The sequence below is a fragment of the Xenopus laevis genome, chromosome 2S (genome assembly GCF_017654675.1).
Source record: "Xenopus laevis strain J_2021 chromosome 2S, Xenopus_laevis_v10.1, whole genome shotgun sequence".
In the NCBI taxonomy this organism is placed as follows: domain Eukaryota; kingdom Metazoa; phylum Chordata; class Amphibia; order Anura; family Pipidae; genus Xenopus; species Xenopus laevis.
In genome coordinates this window covers 87,175,712-87,201,922 of record NC_054374.1, presented here as the reverse complement: position 1 = coordinate 87,201,922, position 26,211 = coordinate 87,175,712, and the positions used below count along the sequence as shown (strand labels likewise).

Here is a 26,211-nt window from a genome sequence, read left to right as displayed (position 1 = left end):
AGAAGGGCACATAGCCAATATAGCATAAAAGTAACATTAGTAGATTCCCCATCCTCATGCACTCATTGGATAGATTAGAAGGGAGTATTTCTAACAACTACTGTAACTGCCCTGGGGTCTGCTTCCTCTATAGTTGCATCACTGTTCCTGTAATAGTCATCTGTACTAAAAAAAAATAGATCAAAATAGTGTCGTCCCATTTATTCATTTCATTTTGATGAATTGGCTTAGGATACAGAGTTTGAAATGTATTTGCCATATAGTTTCACCATGACGTTAAGCTTTCTTATGCAACATATACTGACTGATTTCTCTGTGGCATTGTACAAACTGCTCAGCATACCAGCTGGCAGGTAAAAATGATGTTTGTTGCCAGTGTAACCTAGGGCCCAACGATCGGATCCTAACGATGCCTAACGGGCGGTTGGATCGCGGGACCACATCAACGAATAGATGCGGCCGCGATCCGACGGGATTTTTTGTCCCATCCGATCGAGATCTGGCCAACTTTCGGCCAGATCTCGATCAGTGAAGCCCGTCAGGGGGCCCCATACACCGGCCAATAAGCTGCCGACACGGTCTGTCGGCAGCTTTTATCGGCCCGTGTATGGCCACCTTAATTTAGTATAAAAGTGCATGTGTTTAAAAAAACAGGGGTTTTTAGTTACAAAGTTATGATCATAAAGGACACCATACCACTGCAAGGTAAACCCCATACAGTGGTCTATGATTTTCAAGTATACAAGGCATGAAGATCCAAATTAGGGAAAGATTTAAAGCCCCCAGATTCTGAGCATTCTGGATAACAGAGCCCATTCCTGTATATTTCTCCATAAAAGCTGGCAAAGCCTTCACAGTATACGCAAATATTGATACTCACTATCAGCGCTGACCGATCCACACAGGAGACGGTGATATTAATAGCAAATTCAGCTTAATTCAATCACACAGTGTGAGAGCAATGTTACAGTGGGTGTGCAAACTCCAAGCCTACGTGTGACGTGCCTAAAAGCTCGGCACTTACTCAGTGATTGAATAAAGCCGAATTTGCTATTAATATCACCGTTCCTGTATGGATCTGTGAGTGAGTGATAGTGAGTATCAATATTTGCGTATGTTGACATGCTCGGGTGAAGTACCCGTTTGATAAGCTGCCGTCTGCAGGCAGCTTTTATCGTCCCTTAAGGCTACAAATGTATTGTTATTGTTACTTTTTATTACTGATCCTTCAATTCAGGCCTCTCCTATTCATATTCCAGTCTCTTGTTTAAATCAATGCATGGTTGCTAGGGTAATTTGGACCCCAGTTACCAGATTGGTTAAAGGAACAGTAACATCAATTTTTAAAAAAAAAAAAAAATTCGTTAGTATAGAACGAAATAAAAACACCAAGACAAATTAAACTTTAAAATAGCAAAGCCTTTATTAAGAAATAACTTACAGAAACTCCACTTCCTGTCCTCTACAGAAAAGGCAGAATTTCAGAGATCTGTGTGGGACAGAACACTTTGGATAACAGCGCGTCCGGCGTAAAACTGATCTGTTTGCTTCAGAAACACTACTATAGTTCATATAAACAAGCTGCTTTGTAGCAATGGCGGAAATTGAAAAAAGGCTAAATGGCACAGGATAAGTAATGGACAACAGATAACATTATGTTCTACAGAGCTTATCTGTTATCTGCTGTGTAACTTGAGCTTTTGCTCCTTTGAATGGCTGCCCCCATTGCTACACAGCAGCTTATTTATATAAACAATAGTAATGTTTCTAAAGCAAACACTGCAGTTTTACCAGTGCAGGGCAACACTGCATTATATTTTTATTACTTAGTTTAAAACAATTTCATTTTTTGCTATTACTGGTCCTTTAAGATGAAGAGCTGCTGAATAAAGCTAAATAACTCAAAAATCTTCAACAATAAAGAATGAAAAACAATTGCAAATTGCCTCACACTATCACTGTCCACATCATACTAAAAGTTATGTCAAAGGTGAACAACCCCTTTAATGACAACGTAACGTCTCGGTATTTTCTCCAGCGTCATCTCCACAACCAATCAGAAGCTTAAACTAATAATAAGCGCACAGGTCAGGGATTTCTTCCTCGCTGTTCGTCTACAATGACAAGCTCAGCTCTATAAACACTCGGCTCCTCAATTGATGCATATGAAGACGTATTAGTCTCTATAGAAACGAGGAGGGTGGGCGGTACGTGTCATAAGGACGCCATGTTCACGCCCCTACCCTGGCCACACCCCCAACCTGTCGTGGAACCCGCCCCGGAGCTCTCCAGCAGCTGTGCAGCCCGCACCCTCCGCCAGTGACAGCGCTGCTACTGCAGGAGTGTGTGTGTGTGCTGCCGCCAGCGCCGCTAGTCTTTCCTCTTGTTCCTCGTGTCTAGGAATGAGAAGCGATGTCCGGCTTATCCAGCGAGGAGAAAACCTGCCGCAGGTTCTTGGAGCTTTTCTTAGGGGAGTTTAGAGGAGAGTTCGGGGAGGAGGACCCTATCCCACTCCGGCCCGTGTCTGACCACATCACCCCTGAAGAGGTGGAAGGGGAATGCCTGGACCTGTGCCTGCAGCATCTCTGCAAATAGTTAAGTGATTTGTGTGGCCGGCGGCAGGGAGTGCGGGGTTTGTGCGGGGGTTTAAAGGCAAAGCAGCACCTGATTGTGTTCGGCTTGTATTGGGCGCATTGCCTGTACTAAATTGTATTTGCTTGTGGGTGGTCAATTTAATGAAGCACTTTTTGGTCGTTTATTCAACTATGCAGAACTTCTAGAGGTTAAAGGGAATGGAAACCCCCAACAAAATACAATTTGCCTACTTAAATAAGTTGAAATGCCAAGCAATTTGCTAATATACATTGATGACAGATTTGTGGTTTTTATAAAGTTATTTGTGAATGTTCTCTTGTAGCAGAACATCAACGCTGAGTGTTTCTTCTCAGGTCTGTGAATCACATAGCAAAGTCAGAAGCCTGTGGCAGAGAATGAGAAGGAACAGACAAGTAGCAGTTATGTTCACAATCTGCTTTAAAACCACTGAAAATGTTTCATTTAACAGAACGTTATCTAGAATAATATTTTCCTTTATTAGGCAAAATGTTTTTTTTAAGGGGGAGGTTCTTACCCTTTTAACTTGCCAAACATTATAAAGATTCCCTCAGTCCTTTAGTGCGCCATCAGAGACTTCTCCATGTGACCCATGTTTTTAACCAACTGTCCAATCAAGGAGCACCTCCGAAGAGTGATTTGTGAGAAGGCTAAATAAGGAGTACTTTGGGAGACTTGGATATAGGTCTAGATTTCAACTACAACCTTGGTGATATTAGAACAACACTTGCACATAAATCCATATTGTAACAATCATATAGCTCTTATACTTACTCAGAATGTACCTCCAAACCCAGCCTTAACATTAGGAAAAAAATGACAAATTATGGGATAGCATTTGCCGCACTAGAAATTCTGTTTTTAGTTTGATTTGAACTGTGCCCTTGCTTCAAAGCTGTTCTCCTTTTTTCCTCATGAATGAACAGTTTCAATAATACATTGTTGATTATTTTACTGTCCATCTTTATAAAGCTGCATATCTTGGGGGGGGGGGGGGGGGGGTTGGTTGTACGGTCTAATTCCCATGGGTGGCACTTGTTCCTGTATGTGTTTCTTGAGTGGCATGGGGGCGTGCAGACAGGTCCCAAAGAATGAAGTGACAAGGTCAGTTTTTTTCAGGTGCAGAAAGCTGATAAGATGCTGATGAATATCTTTTCTATTCTCATTGCATATATTACTTGCATCTTGAAAACATTGATGAAAATGTAATTGTATACATTCTATTACAGAACACAGTACTGACTGCTTTTTCATAAATGTGTTATTGGCTTCCCTTGTAAGAGCTCACTGACCATAAAAATATACTAGATGTGTCCAGTCTGTGGGTCTTGGCTTTCGTTGATTATCAGATCTACAGCAGTATCAGTAAGCACTGCATAGTTGTAGCATTAGATGTTCAGAGTGTATGTTTCCTTCAGTTCTATGTAAATACATTCTCTGATAGATCACATTTTTTATATTTCTTAATGGTGCTCAGTAACTGTATGATGTCACGTTATTTGTAAATTATTTACTTATGAAGTAAATAGGCCTTTTCTCTATTTAACATAGTGGATTTTACATTTGACCTTGAACCTTCATTCTGCCTTATTAATTAAATTTAAATAAACTCACGTTTTCTGCATTTTTCATCATGCATAATTTGGCTATCTGTGAAATGTTACTGTTCTGCTACAGGTTAATTTTATTTCCTGTTTTTGCATTAAAACTTTATACACTCCAAAGGGCAAATGCAATATTAACAGTCTGTTCAATGTGTACTAGCCATCAGTCTTAAATTCAGCAAAGAGAAACTGTTAGTTTTACATTGCACATAGGGGGGTAGAGGCACAATGGAGTATTTTGATCACCTCATAGTGGCTGTCAAAGGGCCCCTACCCAATACAATTTATTGTGATTTTAAATAAATGGAAAGCTTAGTCATAATGTTTGTGGGAAGCAACTCAAGGTAGGTAGCAAGTATTTTGATCACGACTACAAACAGGCCTGTGCCTAGGTGCTTTAATGGTGGTAGCCCCTTCGATGCCTATATAATAAATAAAACTTTCAGGGAAAATAAAGGCCATTTCCCTGCTGCCAGATACATTTCCATCAAATCCATCAGCAGTGGTGAGGGCTAGGGGGTCCCTTAGTGCCAGGTGGAAGTGACATCATGAATTTACGAGCTGTTCTGTGACATCACATCCGCTGCCATAATGGGCACTTACAGGTTAGGTGCCAAGGGCAGCATTGGACCAAAATATGCTACTGACTACAACTATTGATTGGTTGCTATGGTTTTGAGAAATGATTCCTTGTGTTCTGTAGCCCTTATTCTGAAAACATGCCTCCCCCATTTGCCATATGGCATGCAGGCAATCATGAAGAATTCTGTGGGTTTCTCATTTAATAGATTTATCATCTTAGCATTGCCCGGGCCACAAAGAGTTGTGCAAAAGCTTTTCCCAAGAAATGCATATTCCAAGCAGAAAGATTAAATAAGCATACTGTTCATTGTTTAGTGTGTGTTTGCAAATGCTTTTTGCCTGCATATAAATAGGCTACATTGCTAAGCATTTCCTCTTGATAAAGCAGAAGTGTGGTCGTGCTATTATGCAAAAGCTGCCTGAGGAAACATGCTGGAGGTCTGGAGTTTTATTTGTGCTACTTGATGCTGTGGGGTTAATGGAAGGTGTTACTCCTGCTTAGTAAAATGAAATACATGGGTTAGCTGCACAGCCGAAAAACCAAATATACATTAGTTATGCAGAGAGCATTTTATTATTTCTTTCTATGGAATTGCATCATTATACTATTAGGTCTCATGCACATTTGCATTTGGCATCCTGCTATCTGTACAACATAAAATTCATTACATGCAACTTGATTTTGATATGACTGTCAGCTGCATCCAAGATTAAAAGGGAATACCCTTCGATATACGATTGGAATTCAATACATTTGTATTTTCCATGTGACTCCATGAAGATGGATGAGTATCATTCCATGTATATCTGTCTCGATCATATCAATGATGTTGTTCACTCCCACTCTCATTTGGCTTGCATGATGCGCATGGATCCATGTGACTACAAAGGATGGCATTTTGACTGATCACAGGCTATCACATTAATAGAAAGCTGAAGTATAAAAAGGAGCAATAACAATTAATTTGAATCCTTTCAGAGCATTTGTTTTTTTAGATGGGGTATGTGACCCCCATTTGAAAGCTGGGAAGAGGCAGAAGAAGAAGGAAATAATTAAAAAAAAAAATACTGAATATAAAAGGGAAAAGTTGCTTAGAATAAGCCATTCTGTAACATACTAAAGGTAACTTAAAGGTGAACCTGTATGATTAACAGGGTTGATGTTACGTACTGACAAAGGTGCTGAGTGCAGTACCAATACACATAACTACATGTGTAGGTATGGGTAACTGCACTGCGATCTACCACCCATGCTAGTAAATGAGGCCATTTGTGTGCAGTATTTCAAATAGGTTTGAAGAAGATAAGTACATTGTTCTTTGTCAGTAACTCAATAAATTGTTTGTCTTCAGCTGTGTATTGGCAGGAGCAGAAATACTGTTTCATTAGAGCGATGAAGCAGCTAGGGTAAATCTTTCCTATATGAAATGGCATTAATACCTACTTTTATAGTAAGTGGCAGAACAGATGGTGCTGCACCAGTCTTCCACCCACTTGGTCTGTGTGCAGATTGTCTGTTTCATGTCTTCATAATACAGACAGTCAAACACAGAGGCAAATTTGGAGTCAGTTATATTATACTGTACAGAAGAATCTGGCAAGATTTGAAAGCTGCATAAATAAAAGTTCAGGAATCATGGTCAGAGTGTGTTTGTTAAACGGTAATAACTTATTAATACTATATACTGTTTTACCTATTAAAAAGTAATTATCTATGTGTGAGTCCATTCATTCATTATAATGAGGGAAAATAGCAACCTTACTTACTATTACCCATGCAACCCTTGTTACATTCAAATGTGAAAAAAAGTTGGAGAGCAACACAAGGATTCAAGAAGTTTCCAGGAGTGTCAATTATGGGCTGTCATTGACCGTTGTTAGCCCCTATGTGTACTAGCAGCATACAGGAGGCTCTACACCTGTTTTTTATACAACCAAAACTTGCTCCAAAATCATGAATAAAAAATAAACACCTGATTTGAGGCCACTCAGAGCAACATTCAATAGGTTGATGAGCAACACGTTGCTCACGAGCCACTGGTTGGGGGACAAATGCTTTAAGGCTACAAAAAAATCATCCAAACATTAAATAAAACCAATAGTATTGTTTTGCCTCCAATAGGGATTTATTATATTGTAGTTGGGATCAGTACAAGGTACGGTTTTATTATAAAACATAAAAAGGAAATATGTTTTAATGGATTATGTGTATAAATAGAACCTATGGGAGACAACCTTCCATTCAGAGCTTTTGGATAACATGTTTATGGATAACACTTCCCATGCCTGTACTCTATATATACCTAAACATAATGTTGTTTTGCTTGTCACTTCTAAATGTTTTCTAGGACGCTTGTGGTGTTATTTTTTTATGATTTCAATGTTTGGACAACATGTAAGTATTCTCTCTAGATTAAAAGGGAAAAAAAGTTTTTGTTGTACTAAGTAGAATAGGTGCACAAACACGATCTGTACTTGCACAAACATACATGATGGCACAGACTGAATGAATGCTGTACCAGCTCCCAACTGCACTTAAACTCTGAACTGAATTGGTGGATGTCTACAGAAAACACTTCAAGTAAATGTAGGGGACCAGAGAAATCCTTTCCCTGTTTTTCTGTCTGTGACATCATCCAGCCCAGTTACAGGCTGGGCACCCCAGTGCATCCTTGGGAGAGAGGGTGTGCCTGACTGAGCCTTTCGTACAGGGTCTCCAACAGAGTTTAACAGGAGTTGTATGGTGAAAGATCCAGCCAGAACCATCTCTTGTGAAACTGTCCAAGCTGTTGAATCTGTGGAAATACAGAAAGAGCCCATCCTGTTCCCTGCCAAGCTGCTAGAGACACAGAAGGAGAAAGGTGCACTGGTGAGATTTATCCTGCTGCAGAGCTGCCTGTAATCTCCAGTGTGATTGCCTCTGAGAGCACCCCTGTGAGTGAGCCACCCAAGTGAAGATACTGGCAAGATTACAAACGTTGGGCCCCAATTTGAAGACAGGTTTTGTGCATTTACCTGCTACGTGGGAGCGGCTGCTAAGTTCCAAAGGGAGAGGTACTTTTCGGAAAGGTAGCGCTACCTGGGGTATAAGAGCTCTGGGGAAGGGACATTCTATTTGAACTGAATTGTGTGGTTATTAACCCCTTCCAGAGGATTGGGACTTTGATAATAAAAAGGACTGTGTTGGAGAAACAGTCAGGTACCTAATAGTGAGTTAGGGAGTGTCCCACATGTCCCGGTGCAGGAGTATATTGTGTATTAGATTGTCCAAGTTCTTTTACTACTGTTTATAAAGTTTATATCTGTATCAATTGCAAACTGTTTGTTTATTTTTCCTAGTGGAAGTCCCCTGAGGTGTGCTCCTCAGTGTTCCCTAGGTGGAGGCACTGCTCTGTAAACCCCATTTTCCAATACTTTTCATACGCAAAAGGGACTCTGGGCCCCTGGATTGCCAAGGGTTAATTGCGATTTACAGCAACAGTAACTAAATTACGGTTACATAAAAACTGGACTTCTGAATCAAAAAAAGCTTTTTTTTATGTACAGTTTTGCAAACCTCGTATTTAAGTTACAAAAATCCTTTTCAAATGCACTTTGGGCAAAAAAATTGGTTCACACATTTCTTATACTCCGGGCACTAAAACTGCAAGAACACAATGAAAACTTCGAATTTTGTCATTTTAGAATTTTGTCATTTTTACTCCTTTACGTAAATATAAAACTCATTCATCTCCTGATCACCATATTTTAGGATTGGCAATTGGCTTTTATAGGAACAAAATTCTAATACATTCTGCCTGTGAACTGCTGTCTCTACTAATTGTTTAAAATATTTCCCCAGAGTGCATGTTCATTTAGTGCTCATCTATCTATGCTCTTGCACAAGACATCAGTCATAATCTGTATATGCTCTTGGGAAATAATAACAAAGGTATGTGTAGTGTCTGTGCTTCCGCTTAGTGATACTTTGTACAATTTGTACTTTTTTTTAACACAAACTTTATTAGTGCTAGGTTGTTTTCTGCTACAATACAGTTCCAGAGTTCATATGTTCAGTTTGTTTTGCCTTAATTCTTATAACAATTTCACTCTTTTTAGAAACAGACTTCACTGGAACACTGTAGTAATTGTAATTAATTTTGCTGTGTGTCCTTTGAGACCCATAATTGCATACATCCCTTTTGGGGCCCAATGTTTGGGACTGTCTTACCTTCAAACAGACAGTTAGTTAGGAGGTACAAAATAGTTAGCTCCATGCAAGCATTATTTGAAGGTATGCACTATCCATTTGGATAATGCAACCTTATTATATTTATCATTCTGCCTGAATTGTATATGTAAAGCTTGTAAGTGGACTATATTGCAGGAAGCAGAATATGTTAAAAAAAATAAACACACAAAGACATATAAGCCATGTTGCCTAGATTGCCCAGTTGGCTTGGTCTGACCCTATATATAGGTATTTCATCTGTTATCTATAATGCTTGGAACCTGGGAATTTACAAAAATTGGTGTTTTCTATATCCTATACCTTAAAGCAGGGGTCCCCAACCTTATTTAAAGGGGACCTGTCACTCTAAGAAATAATTGCGCTCTCTGCACTAAGCGACATGGACCGCCCCTGCCCTCTCTGGCGTTCTAAAGGTGAGTACTGTCGGGAGGGGCGATGGCGGCAAAAAAAGGCCGCCTCAGGCGGCATAATGGCTAGAATCACCCGTGCCATGATGTTGATTCTTTTATGAGCAGTGTGAGATAATTATATATTTCCTACCTTTTAGCCTGCTGAATGATGCTGCCAATACTGATATTATTCTCATTAAAAGAGCTGAAATTATGTTCTAGTATCTTAAAGATAGAGGTAGCACTGAATACACTTTGGAAAGATGTTGCTTACCCTGTGGGGGATCCAGTCAAATATGAAAGCAAAAATAAACAAACAATATATACTCTTTTTTTCTGTTAGTGTAAATTGTTAATGGTAGCTTTGTTAAATTAATCCATTCACTACAATACAGTCACTTGGTTTAGCTCTTCCAAAGAGTGCCCCTTACTTTTGCATTTAAAGTAAAAACTAAATTCTCCAGAAGAAATTAAGTTATTTATTTGAGTCAGTAGCTTAAGTGATGGATAGTGGTGCCTTCCAAGGCTAACACTGAACTCTGGGCCATGAGAGATGTTTCATGATTCAGTTTGTTTGAACACGCTTGTCTTTAGTGGTTGCAGTTCCAATAGAAAGAATGTGGTGCATCATTATTTCTATAAAACAGCAGTTGTTAGAGATGGAATATGTACTTTAATAGTATCTGAAGGACTGCCGTACAGATGTGGGACCCTGGATAGTCAAACATGTATGTATGTTTGACTACAGGAATGTAGCAGTGATAGAAGTAAATGCAGATAGGAAATTTACCAATGCAAATGTAAAATGCAGACAACAGGGCCACAGTAGTGGCAGCACACTACTAAAAGCTGCCTCATTCCTGTATTCTCATATTACATAGTTAAGTTGGGTTGATAAAAGGCCAAATTCCATCAAGTTCAACCCCTCCAAATGAAACCCAATGATTATATCAATGTAACTCTTACAGATGAAAGTTTCTTCTGCTCTGTTCTTTGTGGTATATCCTCCATGTGTTCCACCGCAAGAAACCACATGAGAAAATGCAGCCTGTTTCTTTCAATCTGGGAAGCATTGAACACAGGTGGAACACAACTTGATGCCTTCAGCAGAGTACAGAGTACAGACTCACTGAAAGAAGAGGCTGTAATCCCTTCAGTGGAACATATGAAAAAAGTATGTCCGCAGGAGAATGCACCTGTTTAAAAATCCTTAGGATGTGTCCTGAATTAGCTAAGGCAAGGAATGTTGGAAACCTACAGCATTTCTGTATTGTAAAATATCTGGTTCTACATTTTTTTCATTCCTATTAACTTCTGCCACTCAAATTAATTAATCCCCATACATCATCATCAAGCATGCCAAATTCACTGAAGAAGCACTATGAAATGTCTTAGACCAGGAAGAAACATCTAATCATGACAGGATGACAAATTGAATAGTCCTGCTGAGCTGTGGCTGGGAGATATTTGACGCACATTGTAGAAAACTTCACCCACATGAAATGTCTGTACAGAATTTCTGAGAAGAATTCTCATTTCCACCAGAGGGATTTTCTTTTGGCAAAAAAATGAGTCACTGAGGATAATCCGGGGTGTCTCGAAGACAGCATTTCCATCGAGCAGCACTAATATGTACACATTAGAATTGCGTAGGTAGGAATAGGCTGAAAATAAGGGATTCAAAAAAAGATGATTTGGGTGGGATGTGTGCACAGCAGGAATGTGTTGGTGAATGTTTTCACATGGACTATAATTATTAGATACAGGTATTTCCAGACTTTATTGATGAGGTTGCTGCTTGCTGAGAATAAGAAAGGAATTTTAGTTTAGCAACTGTCAGAGGTCCAAATTTATGAAATCCGTGCTTTTTAATTATAGCAAAAATACAACAATTCTGAAGAATAAATAAATGAGTGGGTATAAGCAAGCACAGCTCTGTAGGCACTAGTCTTGGTTTCATGCTCTCAGTGCACAGGGAAGCTATAGCTGTTGCTCTCCTACAGTATAATGAATGCTTTTGCCTGAAGGTGACCTGACAGATATACTATACAGCAGACTTCACCAGGTTGAGATGGCATTATACCATTCGATTTTTACTGTTGCCTAAAACCAGACAAATCATAAACATAATACAAATAATAGAAACAAGATAACTACATTGCTAAAATCTGTGATATTGATAAATACATATTGTTTATAATTTCTTTTAATATCAGCTGTATTGATCACTAATACTGTGTTAAAGCTGGAGCACTAAATAGTATATTGCACTCAGTACACCGTAGAAAGCTGAAGTAGCTCTGTGTATGGAGGGAAACAGGAAAGTGTTGCTACTGATTAGTAATTGGAAGAAATCTTTCTACATATATATATATATATATCTATATATATATCTACAGTACATTTCACTTTAAAGTGTGAATAACTTAAACTTAAAGAGTTTGGAAGCATGGTGAAAAATAAGATGCAAAAAAATACATTTTACATGTACTATAAAAAAAAACAGTTACAGAGTTTAGCTCTTTTTTTTTTAACAGGTACCCAAGATAACAAATTTGACATGCCTTGTACACACCATTTACTTTTCTGTTGTTATTTTAAACAAAATAAAATAAACTATTGTGGATACTTAACAATTCATGCTGGCAAATTGGTTTTATCTAGGCTGATGTTGACAAAGAAACATGGGATTTTGCATTTTCACTCCAAAATCAGCGTGTGTTTGCACCGGAGCCCACACAAAGGGGTATCAAAGAATGTTAGCTAAAGTGAAATTCCACCACTCTCCACTCTATGCCATTTTTCAAGGCGTATTTATTAAAGGGTGAACTTTCACTTTCATCCATTGATAAATGCTCATTTAAAAATCCTATAGAAATTAATGGAAAGTGGCGGAATTTCACTTTAGCGGGCTGTGGCGATCTCTAACTTCACTCTTTGATAAATATACCCCAAAAAGTCTGGATGCAAACAAAAGAAGAAACTACTGCCCATGTAGGGACCTGTGTATTTTAGGCCAATTTTCAGCCCCCATGTAGCACTAGCCTAAGCAGGTGAAATACTAAGCAAGTGGCAACCCTGCTTATCATTGGTGCACTGCAAGATTCCGTCTCCTGTTGGAATTTGCCGATCAGTGCCGGTAAAATATGTTAGTGACTCAGAAAATATGTGTTCTTTGTAGAAATAAAATGTTACATTGAGGAACACACAGGTAAACTGTTACTTATATAAAACACTATAAGAGATAAATAATACACACTTTTAAGAAATAGATTTAACCAGTACAATTTAGTGTTATCATAGCAACAGTTCCCCTTAAAACTTAGTTGCATTTCTACTATCTTTTGAATGCAAAGTGATTTTCCAACTGGTCCATTCCTTAGAAAGGGTATGAGACTGAGAGGAGGAAAAGAAAATGTGAATTACAAAATATAAACATTAAAGTAATGCTTTTATATCCAATTGAATTTTTTTAAAGTGCAGTCCCAAGAAATCAGTGTGAAATGTATTGTATTTCCTTAGCTAGATCAGTCAAAATACAATCCCAACTCTTTTCTGAGCTCCTGCAGTTGTTTTTCTCTGTGGGGGTAACCAGACTTCTGGTGTTCAGTAAGAGGTAGGGGCTGTATTTTCAAGTCAATCTATTCTATTCTATTCTATTAAAGGCATTTTCTAGTAGCTAGGAGCAGTGACTCGGGTTGCAATTTAAGTCCGAATTTAGAAGAATCAAATCTAAAAGGAAATGTTAAAATGTACGTTCTTATGCAAAGTTTCCTAGAATACTACTGTCTAAAGATATATTTACTGGTATCAAGTTTGCTCCTATTTTAGCATTTTCTTGCAGGGCTATGGTTTAAAAGCAAGTAGCTGCTATGGTTTACTAAACTAGGGTCTTTGAGCCTGATATACTATATATATCTCCTAGTAAACAATCAATAAACATGTAACTTGTACTAGTCATCTGTTAATAAGCAACAAATAATTGGTTGTTATGGGTTACAAGACCTGCATTGCCATCTGTAATATTAGCTGTGCCACCTATTGCCCTGCTCGTGCCACAGAGTTTTCCTGCTACATCATATCCTGCTTCTAGCAACCTCGAAACAGCTGTTGATCAGGAGCACTTACAATGCAAGTAAATAGTTATTGCTTCCACTTTGCATGCTGGTGGGGGTGGTAGTTCTCTGCTGCACTGATATATATTGATGTTCTTTGATTTGGAAATCTGTGTCTGAAAAAGTTTTAGAACGTAAGTCAACTGATTTAAACCACAAGCTGTTAGACCGTAAAATAGTTAATTATAGAAAGTGCTTTAGTGTCCTATGTTGGCATTGTTAATACTGTAAGCTTAAGATGCCAGTGACAAGTAAAATAAGGTGTGCTGCCATTTACTGTAGAGTTGTTCTGCTGGAAGCCTCATTATTACTCGGAGTGCCTGTGAGGCCCAAGCCAATGAAGCATTTGCCTATTTTCTATATATATCAGAAGCACAGTTTGTGCTGCTAAAGCTCCCTTTAAGGTCTAATTAATGAACCAGCTGGTGCACAGGTGCCCGCTCCTACACTAAATCATTTTTCTGCCAAGGCACATTTGTACGAGTGTTTGAAAAACAAGATCCCAAATGTATTTTGTTGTGCTTTTGCTGGTGGGGTGTCCACAAATGCACATATTTAGTTAAGCAGAACTGCTCATGAAGAAAGGTTGCCCAAAAAGTTGCCCTTTCATGTTTATGAACTACAACTCCTGAAATCTGAAGGGACTTAAGGACTGTGATCTTACGTACAGAGATTACTGGGCACATCCTAAAAGTCTGAATTAAGAAAGTACTCCATCTCAAACCTGCCAAGGTCATGTAGAAATTCAGTGGCAGAAGTCCCATTTACAAGTGGAAGATATCATGATCTGTGCTGGGTTTTGTACAGTAATCTGAATAATTTGTGATTTTCGATCGATTATCCAAAAAACCAAGTCCAAAAAATTGTATGATTCTCATTTTTTCATGATTTTATCAAGTCTTTTGCCGCACCACATTTTTTCGTGTTAATTTATTGATAGATATGGTAAGAATATGTATAGGAGTTTGGTCAAAGCGGTTTTAATAACATAGTGAGAGATTTTTGGATTTTAGTAAATGACCCCTGTAGTGTACCAAACTGTTTTTTAAACAACAGCATGGCATATCATTTGTCTCTTGTTGGGCAATGGAATCAATGCCATAAAAGAGAAAATATGCACAATGCGAACAATTTTGTCTTTTGTGCAAACAGCTTTCTTTGTGTGTAATTTATACGTTTTGCAAACGCCAACAAATAAAAGTTTATTATATTAATGAAAATATAATGCACTGTTGGCCTGCACTGGTAAAACCGATGTGTTTGCTTCAGAAAGAATTCTATAGTTGATATAAATAAGCTGCTGTGTAGCCATGGGGGCAGCCATTCAAAGCTGAAAAAGGAGAATAGGCGAAAAGGCACAGGATACTCTGATAACAGATAAGTGATTCCACATAGCTTATCTGTTATCTACTATTTGTCTTGTGCTTGAATGGCTGCCCAGCTCTGCTTTTAATATTCACTCATTAATCTTTTAAGAAGTGGGAGCCAGTTGAAAACTAGTATACATGGTGCCCAGAGTGATATCTCACTTGTTTCTCGACTGGCTCCCACTCCCCCATCCAGATAGAGTAGTTGGTGACCACAATGAAATGAACATTAATTAAAATATTGTGTATCCTAACTCACCAATAGATGCATGGTTAGATAATCCCATTTAATCAAGGTCAAAATTTTAAATCGGGTTGAAATAAGACCAAAGTCCATCTAGTTCAACCCCTCCAAATGAAACCCAGCATCCACGTACACTTACACCAACCCCTCCATACACTCACATAAAAATAAATCCCTCCATACACATACATAAATGTTCTTCTAGTCTGAAGGGGTGTCCTCTGGTATGGTGATGCTCTTTATGGGTAAAAAGGTCCCCTGCTATTTGTCTATAATGTCCTCTAATGTACTAATAAAGTGTAATCATGTCCCCTCTCAAGCGTCTTTTTTTTTTTCAGAGAAAACAACCTCAACCCTGACTGTTTACCCTCATAATTTAAGTCTTCCATTCCTCTAACCAGTAATAATAATTTAACACCACCACACAAAAAAGGCGATTAAACCCCAACCAAAAAAAAGTTAAAGGGGTTGTTCACCTTCCAAAAACTTTTTTCCAGTTCAGTTGTTTTCAGATTGTTCACCAAAAGCAAAGATTTTTTTCAATTGCTTTCCATCTTTTATTTTTCACCATTTTCCTAAAATTTAAGTTTCAAGTTGAATGTTCCTGTCTGTAGTGTTTGAGTCTGACAGCTCAGTAATCCAAGAGGATTCTGAACTCTTACAATCTGCTACATTTAGTTGATACAATTAGTTGATACATTTCTCAGCAGAATCTGTAAAATATTAGTAACTATTGTATCATTTCTAACAGCTGCCTTTAATGAAACTCAGGGATTCTGCTTGGCAGGGACAAAAATAACTAAATGTATCGACAGTTAAAGAGTCGATGACCCCCCCCCCCCGTGCTCTGTAAGGCTACATATTTAGGGGTCTGTTTACTAAAGTGAGGTTAATCTGACTTTAAGTTTCCGCATGTTATCGCTGAGAATATTTTTCCGCCAGAATATTCGCAGCGACTAAGTTTACTAAACAGCGATGCGTTCAGAATTCATTGCGATCACTTGCTGTAACTACGTTAACAAACCAGCTTAGCGGTAATTTTAGCGAGTTGCGAATTTTCTGTCGACAAATTACATTTTTGCAAAATATTAATGCTATAAAATAGTCTTGTTTTATGTCTCATATTATGGCAATTTTTACTGTGACATTTATGGCCAGAAATGCATCTTCAAAACTCATAAACTTTATTGACTGATGATTATACCATCCAACAACATTACCAGAGTAACATCAATCAACATATATGCATCATATAAACCCTTCTGCCAATAGAAACATATGAACAAGAAATCATACCAGTCAATCTCTTTGCTTCATAGAAATGCACAGTTTAATGTAGCCAATCACAATGAAACCAAAAAAGCGTAGAGGCTGACAAATCCTGGACTGTGATGCCCGCTGCCAATAATATGCCTCTGAGCTGCAGATAGAAGCAGAAGCCAAAACATCCTGTCAGCAATAGCTACAGACCACTCTCCTGCCAGCAAAGAATGATTGTTAAAAAAAAAAAAGTATTATGGGATATTTCCTGCCCCATGAGAATTTTCTGGGAAAAATTATTATACGCCACTACATTGGTGGCGGTAAAATATTGCGAATATTCTTGCGTAAATTTTGTCTTTTGCATATTTCGCTGTTTAGTAAACCAAGCATTAATGTGTACGTAGCGTTATTTTCAGCGAATGCGATAACTGGAGAAAATTCGCAAATTTAGATTTACCGCAGGTTAGTAAACTGGCGAAAACATATTTGGGCGACAAATTTGTCTATATGTTGTGCGCATATTTTTACTGCGCTTTAGTAAACGGACCCCTTATTCTTATTTCTAATTTTTATTATTCAGGCCTCTCCTATTCATATTCAAGTCTCTTATTCAAATCAGTGCATGGTTGCTAGGGGAATTTTGACACTGAAATTGCAAATTATCATACTAAAAGTTAATTTAAAGGTTAGTAACCCTGTTACATTTAGTCCTATTGCAGCTTGAATGGCTAACACCATTGCTACACAGCAGCTTATTTATATAAACTTTGTGAAGCAAACACACCATTTTTACCAGTACAGAGGAACAGCAGATTATATTTTAACTTAATTTGATAAAATAAGTTCTAACTGTTGAGGAGAGCAGCTATATCTATAGTGTAAAGCCAAAACATTAGTATAACCAGATAGACTGAAATACTGTGCCACACAAATAAAGGGGTAAGGGGTTTAGTCCAGCTGTGAAAGTAAATTACTGCTGCAAAAGAGATACTTGCTCACATCCTCTCTAAACATTTAGATATTTTAGATATTTTCACTGCCTTGTACTAGTGTAATAATTCCAAGTATATATTTATACTTAAATGGCTTGCTAAGCAGACAGGGCCTGATTTGCATCCGCAGCGCCCAAAGGCCTCGGCCCTAGCGTCGCGGTTTTCATGCTTCCATGGAGTCTTGACTGAAAGTGCACTTATACTCTTGTGAATAGTCACCTCTTTAGCAGTTTGCATGTGACATGCTGTCATTCAGTGCAGGACAACAATTCTCAGTTGTCTATTGACATAGTCAGGTATTCTTGAGATAAAAAGAGAGACCTTTGTGAACAGAGGAAGAGAGATATTGCAGATGTGAAGAACAAATAAATGACCTGCCATCAACTGCTGTTCATTTCAATGGTAGCTTTTTTGACAAATACAAAAAAAGAACCATTTTATTGAATTCTCATCTGGGAGTTCATCATGAAGAAAACAACCTGCTATGTTAGAATATATATATATATATATATATATATATATATATATATATATATATATATATATATATATATATATATATATATATATATATATATATATATATATATATATATATATTTAATTACTTCTCGTCCAATAATAATAATAATCAGATAAGAAATTTTCTCCTTGGAAGCTAAATACAGTGACCATAAGCATTTATCTAAAGCTTATTTTTATGTCAGACTAGATTTATGAAAGGAGTTTATATTCTCTTCAGAAATTCAAGAGCTTGAATGCAGTTGATTCTAGGTTATCCTTAAATCTTGTGTGTATATTGATTTGCTCCTGGACTTGGGGAAACCCAAACCGCTTTCTGCAACTACTTAAAAGATTTTAAAAGATTTGAACATTCTTATTTCTATGACGTTCCCAAAAACTAATATGCAATTGTTTGGATTAGGATTCTGGGTGCAATGACTAAGCAAAAGCAAAATTATTCAGTATTTTTCTGTTGTTAAATTGAATTGTAGTAGGGTAAATGCACATATTATGTTGGCTTTAAAAGACCACAAACACTCAAACAGAAATAGCTACGATTTTGGAAACTATTCAAGTTTTCAGTACTTTTGCAGGCTTCAGGATTAACCTAAATAAATCTGAGGCACTGGAACTCTGAGACCGGGGGAGTATAACAACTAGGAACACTGATTTTCCCTTTAAGATGGCACAATCTCATATGACGTACTTGGGTATTAAGCTAGCGAAACAACATACGGAAATATATTCACTTAATATTCGGCATACCATCGATAATATTCAACAATGTCTTAAAAAATGGGACACATTAAATCTAACCTTTTTAGGGAGAATTCACCTAATTAAAATGATCTTATTTCCCAAGTTGCTCTATCAATTTGAAATGCTGCCTTACAGCATAAAACCATCAGATCACAAAAGATCATTTAAAATGCTATGGAATTTCATCTGGAAACAGAAACGTCCAAGGATCAGTTTGTTTAAGTTACAACAAACTAGAGCCCTGGAATAACTTTCCAAATATTCGGGAATATAACGAGGCGTCATTACTACGCTTTGCGGAGGACTGGATATTTAACAGAAACATTTATACTTCAACAGATCTTGATCAACTCTTGATAGGAGGTTTATCCCTCAACTTTCTCCTCCATTCCCCATTAAAAGATATTCCCAGGGATATGTCCGAACACCCCCTGTTCATCGATACTTGCAGAACATGGAACTCCGTGAGATGCAGGTTTAAATTGACACCTTATTCCATTTATCTATCCTGGTTTGGTAACCCAACATTCCATAGGGGTAAAAATAATAAGACTTTTATCAGAATGGCATAACCAAAATCTGAGAATAGTTAAAGATATCATTTACACATTTACTGTATTACCTAAGGAAAAGCTAATTCAGAAATTCCCATTTGTGGCTATGATAATATGCTGCTGATTCAAATTATCCATTATGCCACAAAGGTGTTACGACTCCTTTCTCAGGCAGATAAGGTTAATTTGTTAAATACATTATGGCCTTGGTATAATATCGACAAATCTACATCTCACATCTATCGAGCAATTAGGACCATATTATCAACTGAAACATCAGACTCTTTCCTTCACAATTGGACCTCGGTAATCCCACAGTCTAATGCCTCTCAAATACTTCAATACCATACCAAAGCAATGCAAACTATTTCTGTTAGCAAATACCAAGAAATGACTATAAAGATACTACATAATTATTATCTCACCCCACTTAGAAGACATCATATGGGTACTTTGAATTTGGATAATTGTCTGAGATGTCATCAATCTAGAGCTGATCTAACCTTTGGTTATGCCCTTGTATCCAACAATTGTGGGGGAAGTTCAAGAACACTGGAAATCTCTAACCCAACAAACAAATACTTTTACGCTAACATGGGCAATTTTTGGTATTCCTCCCCCACAATTAAAACTTACGCGCTCTGAAAGACACTTAGCGGAAAGATTAATGGCAGCAACTAGGAAAACCATTTTACATCATTGGCTTTCTTCGTCAGCATGCCCACTATCTATGGTCAAACAAAAACTTCACCACATCTTCCACATGGATTGGGTGGAATCCACTACAAACAGAGAACAATTCACTGATAGGTTTTTCTCAACATGGATGGGTTACATATGTTCACTTCCGACGGATATCTTACAATATATGCATTTAGACATATTACGTGGTATGATACAGAAATATTACTAAATAACACTATTGTTCAAGAGACAGAACAATATCTCCAAAATCGACATTGTCCACAGGAGCAGAGTCCACGTTCGCCCCCAGGAGCCACCATATAAATCAGATGCTAAGTACGAGGTGCTGTTAATTACTAAGTTTACATTATGCATGTGGGAAATAATGATGTGCAGTTTGTTTTAAAATTGACAGCTGGATGATGCTTGTATTTCACTATTGTTAGTGTATGTTAAACTATACTGGTAAGAGATCTTATTTATCCTGCCTTTATGCATTTCCAAATTCCTTGTGTATGTTTATTTTATTTTATTTGTTTTGAAAAACTCAATAAAAACATATTTGAAAAAAAAAAAAAAGGCCACAAACAATATAAAGAGAAAATGAAAGTTCATGCAAGATAAAAAATTATGAAAATGTTTCCACACCATCATAAACCATTCTAACCATAATCTAATCATTATTATAATGTTATTTCATAACCTGGTACAGAAATTTGATAAGAGCACCCAGAATGTCCCCCGCAAAAATTCAAACGTGCTTCTGTTGTATTATTTCACTAACAAATAAAATGTTTTAAATCAAGAACTGAGCACCCATGTTCTAATTTTAATAGAATCATTGATGACTTCTTTAGCAGTTGATGGGGTTATATAAATGCAATAGGCCAAAAATACATTATCACATTTGCTCCTTTCCTCTAATATTAAAAAATGTTAACTTGGCCTTTCAGTATCTGACATATAAATGTGAAAGCCAGACCATAGAGCATGCAGGCAAGAGTTTAGTGATAAATCACACACATCCGGAAATACTGTTGCATAAATGGAAAAAAGTTAGTGTGCTCAGTTATATTGTGCAATTTTTACAGTTCACTAGAGTTGCATTAAATATGTGAAATGTTTTAAAAATACAGTTACGGGATCCGTTATCCAGAAACCCATTATCAAGAAAGCTCTGAATTACGGAAAGGCTGTCTTCCATAGACTCCATTACAATCAAATCCACATTTTTAAAATTAAAAATACAATTTGTTTTTAAATTTTTCTCTGTAATAATAAAACAGTAGCTTGTACTTGATCCAAACAAAGATATAATTAATCCTTATTGAAAGCAAAACCAGCTCATTGGGTTTATTTAATGTTTACATGATTTTCTATTAGATTTATGGTATGAAGATCCAAATTATGGAAAGATCCGTTATCCAGAACCCCTCAGGTCCTGACCATTCTGGATAACAGGTCCCATACTTGTACTAAGGGAAAAGTTACTCAGTGCAGTTAAGAATTCAGGAAAAAAGATGAAGCAAACAGTTAAAGGAGGGCAGACTGGCACAGAAAATGTGGCCTGTAAAGAACCAGGAAATTAAGGATTATTTACAAAGGGAATGCAGAAGTTTTTTATATATAGTACTGGTGGGAATCGGTCTGGCATTTGTGCTTACCTTGATGCATAAGGGGTAAGTCCCCGCATGCTCTGGTGCAAGAGAATCTAGTCCCTAACAACTGCTTTGACCAGGCTCATTTATGTGCTATAAAAGGCAGTCAATGATACATTAATGTGCTGGAGAAATCTTTCTTGCTGTGATTACTAAGGCACGTTTGATTGTACAAGGCTTATTTGATCAATGTGATGTAATGTGATGGATGGCTTAATTTTCTAATTTCTTCCAGTAAACAGCACTCCAGTTTCATCAAAACCATTTTTAATGTTTACATAACAGGACAGCAAAAGATGCAACATTTCGAGTGGCACCCCACTCTTTGTGGCTGAATTTTCTAGCAACTAACTTGCTTGGTATGTTGCCCTTTAATCATCCTCTTCCATACTATTGTTCTGTCAAATTGATTGCTAGGGTCAAATTTACCCTAGCAACCAGGCAGTGGTTTAAACAAGAGACTAGATGATGAGTAGCAGTGTGACAGAAAAGAAGGATAAGTAATCAAAGTAACATAACCATTCTTGCCTTGCAGATTAAATTATGTTTTGGTTGTAATAAATTGCAACCTGTGGCAGGCAAGTGGTTAAACAAATGTGTGTTTGCATATATTTTTTCATTTTTTGCTTAGAAATCCTCACTGTATGCAAAACCACATTTATAATAGTGGAGCATTTTAAATGACCCTCCGGCAATTATGTTCTTGTATGTCTTTAATAAAACACCTCTCTTCCACGTTATGGGATTCATTAACATTTCCCATCTATTTTTAATGCTTGCCGTTAATGAGGATTAGGTAAATACTAATTGGAGCGTTTATTATTCTTGCACTTGATTTTACATATGAATGAATGTAAAGACAAAATACTCTAGTGCTGAACAGTAAGTAATAGCAGTGGGTGCACAGCATATATCAACTAAAGTTTACTATAAAAAGTTGTGTGCCCAAAGTTTCTGAATCTTCCCCTTTGTTATCCGACCCGACAATCCTCGTTTCTCCTCGAAAAAGCAGGAATCCAAATTTTAAACGGTCAGCGCTAATGAAAGCTCAGGAGAAAAAATATGATGAAAGAGGGAGAATAAAACAAATTTTTTATAGTGTAGTATTTACTGATAAAGTTGCAGTTCCACAACCAAAATAATGCCTTTGGTGCAGTTACCCTTTACGGTTCAGCACGTGTGGCTATTATATGGGTACTTACAGACGTTTAGTCTAACATATGTACATATGTAGAAAATGAAGCTGTAGAATATTCTCTCTGTCTCCCACCGGCGACTCTCCACCCGGTGGGAGAGAATATTCTACAGCTTTATTTTCATTAACATTCATATTAATTTTCATTAACATTAATTAACATACTATGGGGGTTATGTAACAAAAGGCACTAAGTTTGCCCAGGAGCATTAACTCAAAGCCAGGGATGGTCTACCATGAGGCAAGGTGGAAAACCTTATGATACGAAGGGGTAGATTTATCAAAGAGTGAAGTTAGAGATCTCCACAGTCCGCAGAGTGAAATACCGCCTTTCTCCTTTCATTTCTATGGGATTTTAAAAAGGCTTATTTATCAAAGGATGATAGTGAAAGTTCACTCTGAAGACTGTGGAGATCTCTAATTTCACTCTTTGATAAATCTACCCCAAAAGTCCAAAGTTCTGTGTAAGATTCAATGGGGTATATTTATCAAAGAGGGAAGTTGGAGAACGCCACAGTCCGCTAGAGTGAAATTCCGCCACTCTCCATTAATTTCTATGGGATTTTTAAAAGTATTTTAGAAGTATTTATCAATGGGTGAAAGTGAAAGTTTATGTATAAATACAGCTTTCAAAATCCCATAGAAATGAGTGACAGAATTTCAGTCTAGCGGACAGTGGCGATCTCTAACTTCACACTTTGATAAATATATCCCAATGTGATGCTCAATCTGGAAACTCTTGAAAGTAACAGTAATCAGCATAAAACAAAATATTTTTATCATAATTTGATTTAACTTACTGAATCTAAAAGATTAAGTTTGAGAACAATATACCCAATTCTGTTTCAGAATGAAGCCCTTTGTTTCAGATTAGTAACGCTGCATGCTTTTTGCACTGCCTGCAGGACATATTTTGTTTCCACCCAGGCGATTATGTATACAAAAAGTGAAACCTCTGCTAATAAAGTAACTGCAATGTAAGGAACACACACTGCTAATGTCAATGTGGCATTCAACTCAAAATGCTTGGAAGGTGTTTTTGCTGGATGTGGCATTATGAGAGGAACATTACAGGAAATGAATGGTAACAGATGGATGCTTTGCTCAAACGAATCAGCAGCCATTGTACCATATTCATAGTGGGCTTTGTGATGATTTGTTGAGCCAGGAGAAAAGCCTGAAATCTCAGAGGGATAATTATCACAGTGAAAAAAGTCATAGTTCTTTTTGGTTGTAAGTTGGTAGCAAATTTCCCTATTCATATATGTGTAATCTAAGATCAAGTGTAGATAATTACTAACAGAAATGACTAATCAGTGTAGGATGTTGCCATGCAAATAAATGCATTGTAGGCTTTTACAACTGTAATGAGGTTAAAGGGAAATATTAACACTAACATTAACAACAGTTAAAATTTAGAGCTGACCGCATAAAAAATTTACAAATTAAAAACAGATTAGATTATCAGGCACTGTTCAGCATTTAAAAATGTGAGGAAAGTGGCATTTAACTGATAGACGTTAAATGGCATCTCTATCCATTTTTTTAATAATGAAAAAAGTATAATTCCAAGAAAGAGGCAAACATTAATCTAACATTCTCAGTGGTTTTAAAATTAATTGTAACTGTAGTAGCTGAAAGCATTATGTGCCTAGATGATTATATTTTCAGCACTACTGGTTCTGATTCCTGAAACAAAGTAGCTGAAGCCGATTGATTGTCAGACCTTCAAGAGTCAAAAGCAGAGAAGTCAGGAAAACAAAGTTGTCACGACCGGCAGAACAAGTGCCAAGCACCCTGGTCTCGGCTCGGCTTCACCAGTAGTGTGACCACCGTTGGGCTTCGGGAGGAGCTCTCAGCTTACTTGGGTGCCACCTGGACTTAACGAGGGGTACAAGGCGAGATGTTCTGGCTGGCAAAGGGGCAGGGCTGTTAGCAAAGTCTTTTGGGCTGAAGGTCACGGTACAAAAGGATAAGGCAGAAGGATGGTCAGACAGGCTGGGTCGAGGCAGGCGGATATCCGAATTGTCAGGCAGGCAAGGGTCAAACTGGGTTGTCAATCAAGGGATTAAGCAGGAAGAGTTGTCGTAAGCAGGCAAGGGTCAGGATACAGAATGCAGAGTAGTCAAGAACAGGCTGGGTCAAATACGGGTAATCAAACAGACAGGATACAGATCAGATGCACAAGGCTCAGGAAACCACTAGAAAACAAGTTCTATCACGGGCATCTGTCTGCAGTCAGAATGGGCCTTTTATAGGGGAAAGAATTCGCGCCAAAAACATGCACATTCGCCCCAAAACGCGCTGGCGTAAACACACCAGCGTGTTTGCGCCTATAAACAACACGCAGGTGCATCGCCCGCACCCTAAGTAAGGCAAGATGGCGCAGGAAGAGGACCACGTGGCGGGCGTCCCCGCTGCCCCACTAGACCACCAGGGCAGGTAGGTTTTATTATAAAAGTGATGCATATGTTTTTCCACCGGGAATTTATATTATTGCTGGTGGGAAAGCATTTGCAGGAAATTAGTTGCCCGCAGTATAGAAGATTTCTCATGGGCAACTAATATCCTCCTGTCCCAGTACCCTAAGCTTTTCTGTAATGCAAATTTTTTTTATCAATTCTGGATTATTAATTTTCACTAACTTTGTAATTATTTTCTATTTAATACACAAGGGCATTAAAGTTAGTTATGGAATATATCAAAGCATAATATCAGAATTGTAATGTAAATGTGTGAAGGGCACTATCACATTTAGTAAGTAATTATACAAATTTACTTAGATCCAATCCTAATATCATTTGCTGTGAGGAATAGGGGTCCCATTAGGCCCAAATAAAGAGCAATTTCAACATATACTGGTAAAACAGAACAAACTCTAGATATGTTGCGGGCCCAGTAACATCTAGTTACACCACTGATCATATAGAAATTAAATTAACCCAAGAGAATGGTTTTGCATTCAAAAAGGATTAATAATATCCTAGTTTGGGTATTGTACAAGGTACTTTTTTATTATTACAGAGAAAAAGGAAGCACTATGAAAAATGAGCCTATGACTAAGTGCCCCTAAGTCACGAAACGCATAAGGCTTTGCTGTGGTTTTTTGCTAAATAAATACACTTAAGGAGTGTAGTCTGGTATGTGCCAGCCCTTCATTATCTACTTGCAGAGAAAAAGGACATTGTTTTTAAAAATCTTAATTATTTGGATAAAATAAAGTCTATGGGAGACAGCCTTTCTGTAATTCAGAGCTTTCTGGATAAGGGGTTTCTGGATACTAGTTCCCATATCCGTATAGTTTGCCTTTTAGAATTTACGTTCCATTTTTTTATTCCACTTGCAGCCTTTAGATTTTCCAACTACCAGGGAAGCAGTTGGCACATTAGCGACAGCTGTTGCCCTGTCAGTGTGGTGATGAGGGTTATAGTTGGAAGGGCCACAGACTGCCCTAAGA

At 37.5% G+C, this 26,211-nt stretch overlaps 1 protein-coding gene across 1 annotated transcript in view; it reads left to right on the top strand.

Annotated features, from left to right (window-relative positions):
- Positions 1–2,226: 2,226 nt before the first annotated feature.
- ppm1e.S (protein phosphatase, Mg2+/Mn2+ dependent 1E S homeolog) overlaps positions 2,227–26,211 on the top strand; it is a 104,791-nt gene continuing 80,806 nt past the window's right edge. The window contains exon 1 of the mRNA XM_018249657.2: positions 2,227–2,594. Within this exon, the coding sequence (XP_018105146.1) occupies positions 2,413–2,594 (182 nt within the window). The 5' untranslated portion in view covers positions 2,227–2,412. The remainder of the gene's footprint in view (positions 2,595–26,211) is intronic.